Source organism: Lolium rigidum, chromosome 3 (genome assembly GCF_022539505.1).
Source record: "Lolium rigidum isolate FL_2022 chromosome 3, APGP_CSIRO_Lrig_0.1, whole genome shotgun sequence".
Classification (NCBI taxonomy): domain Eukaryota; kingdom Viridiplantae; phylum Streptophyta; class Magnoliopsida; order Poales; family Poaceae; genus Lolium; species Lolium rigidum.
The window spans coordinates 231347978-231352828 of record NC_061510.1 but is presented as its reverse complement, the minus strand read 5'-3'; the positions used below and the strand labels follow the sequence as shown (position 1 = coordinate 231352828).

Here is a 4851-nt window from a genome sequence, read left to right as displayed (position 1 = left end):
CAAATGTGGTGCAGATGTGGTGATGCACTGGTCGCGGGATGCGTCCCGGCGCTGCTGCCTCCTGTGCCCTCCTCATATCCTCCCTATTCTGTGAATAGCTAGACCTAGCGAGGCGCCCCCATCCCCATGGCCGCTCCTTTTGTCGATTCATGTCCAGAGGAAATCGGGAGGATACTGTGAGAAAGTCCAGCGAAGGAGACAAGGTAACGTACAGGAACTGCATGTTGGGGCTGGGCCTTGTATGCATAGAACTGAAATTTGTCTTGGCAGAAAACTTGAGCGGCCCATGGCCCAAATCGGCATCAACCAATCTCCGCTACTGGCGGTACTCGATTTCTCTAGAATACTCGCTAAGCACTGTAGACGCGAAGCCCTTCCATCTGGACCGTAGGATAGGCACTTATCAACGGTTGAAATTACTTCTCATGCTCACGATTCAAAATTTCAAAACTCGTACACTATATAGGAGTGTAGATAAACCTGCGTCAATTAAAGACGACCAGAGGTAGTACGTACGTAGGTCGCGACCAAACCCGAAACTCGAACGAAGCCGCCCGCCATTTCCCCCACCGCCAAACTGGCCAGCCACTCCTGCCGCGCCTGCTTCAACCGAGCAGCGCCGCGCCTCGCCGCCGCCGCCGCCTGCCCCTCCCGCCGTCTCTCCACTCTTGCGCAGCCATGCCCTATCAACGCACCTCCGCACCACCCCTTCACCCTCCTCACCGACCACCCGCACCCGGCGGTCGCCCAGTTCCCGAGCACCGGCTTCGCCCACCTCGCCGACGCCCCGCTCCTCGCGCGCGCCATCCACGGGGTCGTCCTCCGCCGCGCGCTGCCGCTCAGCGCCTTCCACAGCAACACCCTGCTCGCCTTCTACTTCCGGCACCACCGCTCCCCGGACGCCGCGCTCCACCTGTTCGACGCGATGCCCGACCGGACCCCGTCCTCCTGGTACACCGCCGTGTCCGGCTGCGCCCGGTGCGGGCGCGACTCCACGGCGTTCGCCCTGCTGCGGGGCATGCGGGAGCGCGGGGTCCCGCTCAGCGGGTTCGCGCTCGCCAGCCTCGTCACCGCTTGCGAGCGCTCGCCAGCCTCGTCACCGCTTGCGTGCGGGGCTGCCATCCACGCGCTCACCCACAAGGCCGGGCTCATGGTCAACGTCTACATCGGGACGGCGCTCCTTCACCTGTACGGCTCCCGGAAGCGTGCGTTGGACGCGCACAGGTTGTTCTGGGAGATGCCTGAGCGGAACGTCGTGTCGTGGACGGCGCTGATGGTGGCATTGTCGTCGAACGGGTACTTGGAAGAGGCGCTGGGAGCTTATCGCCGGATGCGAAAGGAAGGTGTCACGTGCAACGCGAATTCTTTCGCGACGGTGGTCAGCCTGTGCGGGTCGCTCAAGAATGAGGTGGCTGGGCTTCAGGTATTTTCCCAGGTCTTAGTTTCTGGCCTACAACGACATGTCTCCGTGGCAAATTCACTGATTACCATGCTCGGTAACATCGGAAGGGTGCAAGACGCTGAGGAGCTCTTTCATCGAATGGAGGAACGTGACACTATATCATGGAACGCTATGGTATCCATGTACTCGCACGAAGGACTGTGCAGCAAATGCTTTCTGCTATTTTCAGATATGCGTCATGGTGGATTGCTAAGGCATGATGCAACTACTTTATGCAGCCTGATATGTGTCTGCGCCTCGTCAGATTATCTCAGCAACGGAAGTGGAGTTCATTCCCTGTGTCTCAGAAGTGGTCTGCATTCTCATATTCCTGTGACTAATGCCCTTGTTAATATGTATTCTGCTGCTGGGAAGCTGGTTGAGGCTGAGGTCCTGTTCTGGAGCATGGGCAGAAGGGATCTAATATCATGGAACACTATGATTTCGTCCTATGTCCAGAACGGTAATAACATGGATGCATTGAAGACAGTAGGTCAGTTACTTCAGACTAACGAAGCTCCTGATCGCATGACGTTTTCCAGCGCTTTGGGAGCATGTTCAGGTCCAGAAGCCATGATGGATGGTAGAATGGTTCATGCCATGATATTGCAGTTAAGTCTTCAAAGCAATCTACTAGTTGGTAATTCTCTCCTCACGATGTATGGTAAATGCAATTCCATCCAAGATGCTGAGAGAGTATTTCAGTCGATGCCCACTCATGATGTCGTTAGCTGCAATGTACTTATTGGGAGCTATGCAGCACTTGAGGATTGTACTAAGGCAATGCAAGTATTTACCTGGATGAGAAGTGGGGAAATAAAGCCGAATTACATAACAATAGTAAATATCCAGGGTTCTTTCACATCTTCAAATGAGTTGCGTAATTATGGACTTCCGCTGCACGCATATACAATACATGCTGGATTCGTAGCAGATGACTTTGTTAGTAACTCTCTGATCACAATGTATGCAAGCTGCGGTGACTTGGATTCTAGCACTAATGTATTTCATACAATCATGAACAAAAGTGTCGTTTCCTGGAATGCTATGATTGCCGCGAATGTTCAACATGGCCACGGGGAGGAAGCCCTAAAGCTTTTCCTCGATATGCGGCATGCTGGAAACAGTCTTGATCATGTTTGTTTGGCTGAATGTTTGTCATCCAGTGCAAGCCTGGCATCACTAGAAGAAGGCATGCAGCTACATGGGCTTGGTGTGAAGTGTGGGCTGGATATTGACAGTCATGTGGTTAATGCTGCAATGGATATGTACGGGAAATGTGGAAAGATGGATGAAATGTTGAAAATGCTTCCCGATCCTGCCGTTCGACCACAACAATGCTGGAACACATTGATATCAGGTTATGCAAGATATGGATATTTCAAGGAAGCTGAGGACACATTTAAGCATATGGTGTCGATGGGGCGAAAGCCAGATTACGTAACATTTGTCACCCTTCTCTCAGCTTGTAGTCATGCTGGTCTAGTGGACAAGAGTATTGATTACTATAACTCGATGTCTTCTGTATTTGGTGTTTCCCCTGGAATAAAGCATTGTGTTTGCATAGTTGATGTCCTTGGACGTTTAGGGAGATTTACCGAGGCAGAGAAATTCATCGAGGACATGCCAGTCTTACCAAATGATCTAATTTGGCGTAGTTTGTTGTCTTCTAGTAGAACTCACAAAAATCTGGATATTGGGAGGAAAGCCGCCAAGAAACTCCTTGAGTTGGATCCTTTTGACGACTCGGCTTATGTTCTTCTGTCGAACTTATATGCTACAAGTGCAAGATGGTCTGATGTTGACAGACTAAGAAGTCACATGAAAAACATCAATTTGAATAAAAGACCTGCTTGCAGTTGGCTTAAGCAAAAGAAAGAAGTAAGCACCTTTGGTATAGGTGACCGGAGTCATAAGCACACAGAAGAAATCTATGCGAAGTTAGATGAGATCTCTCTGAAGCTCAGGGATGTAGGTTATGTTGCTGATACCTCATCAGCATTGCATGATACAGATGAGGAGCAAAAGGAGCAGAACCTTTGGAATCACAGCGAGAAGCTTGCATTGGCCTATGGCCTTATCACTGTTCCGGAAGGTTGTACAGTAAGGATATTTAAGAATCTCAGGGTTTGTGCAGACTGCCATTTGGTATTTAAGCTTGTTAGCATGGTTTTTGACAGGGAAATTGTGCTGAGAGATCCTTATAGGTTCCACCATTTCAAAGGCGGATCATGCTCCTGTTCAGATTTTTGGTGAGATTAGTCATGCACAAAAAGGCAGTTGATTCTATGTGTAGGACTGTAGTCACTGTACAGAGAATAGTGGTCGCCTGGTCGGAGCAAAAGAAAAGGATTTTTTTGTATACATGTCTAGTCATGGACCTACAAGATGTGTTTTTGTGCTGGAAACTATTGATCTCAATATTGCTGCTCAATGCTGGTGGGGTGGCGCCGACCTATACAATCGTGGTTCTTGATAAAGTGTGACAATGATATATGGAATCAGAAGAAGCTAAACTCTTTAGGAAATATCCAATTGGAATGAACACTGGTGAATCTTAAGATTACCATGAATCACTTATTCACTTTGATTCTTAGTGAAGTAAATACACCAGTAATTGTCTTGTGTTCTTTCCGGAACAAATATTCTGGAACTAACCGTCAGTAGAATTCAGGACCTAATATTCCATTGGTGCATACACTGAACATGAACACCACATCTTGTCAGTTACAGTTGTTCCTTCGTTCCTTATTGTTGAAAATATGGGTCCTTGATTTAGTTATGTACTGTCAGGCGGATCATGCTCCTGTTCAGATTTTTGATGAGATTATTCATGGAATGCTCCTGTTCAGATTTTTGATGAGATTATTCATGGACAAAAGGCAGTTGATTCGATGTGTAGGACTGTAGTCACTGTACAGAGAAAAGTGGTCGCCTGGAGGGAGTAAAAGAAAAAGATATTTTTTGTGTACATGTTTAGTAATGGACTTAGAAGATTTATTTTTGTGCTGGTAACTATTTGATCTGAATATTGCTGCTCAACGCTGGTGGGTGGTTCTTGATGCAGTGTAACGACAATATATGGAATCGGAAGAAGGGGAACTCTTTAAGAAATATCCAGTTGATGCCAACACAGGTGAGCCTTAAGATTACCATTAATCACTTTGATTATTAGTGAAGAAACTACACCGGTAACTGTCTTGTGTTCTTTCCGGAACAAATATTCTGGAACCAACCATCAGTAGAAGATTCATGACCTAACATTTCGTTGGTGCACACACTGAACATGAACACCACATCTTGTCGGTACAGTTCTTCTTTTGTTCCTAATTGTTGAAAATATGGGTCCTTGGTTTAATTACGTACTGTCATGTTCTGAAAACTGCAGCAGGTTTCATGTGCACAATCAA

At 47.9% G+C, this 4851-nt stretch overlaps 1 protein-coding gene across 1 annotated transcript; it reads left to right on the top strand.

Moving 5' to 3' along the window:
- The first annotated feature begins 925 nt into the window (after positions 1–925).
- Positions 926–4577, top strand: LOC124699091 (pentatricopeptide repeat-containing protein At3g24000, mitochondrial-like). Its single transcript, XM_047231459.1, has 2 exons — positions 926–3991; positions 4509–4577. Exon 1 carries the CDS (start codon positions 926–928, stop codon positions 3695–3697), a length of 2772 nt encoding a protein of 923 aa, XP_047087415.1. The 3' UTR covers positions 3698–3991; positions 4509–4577.
- Positions 4578–4851: the final 274 nt, after the last annotated feature.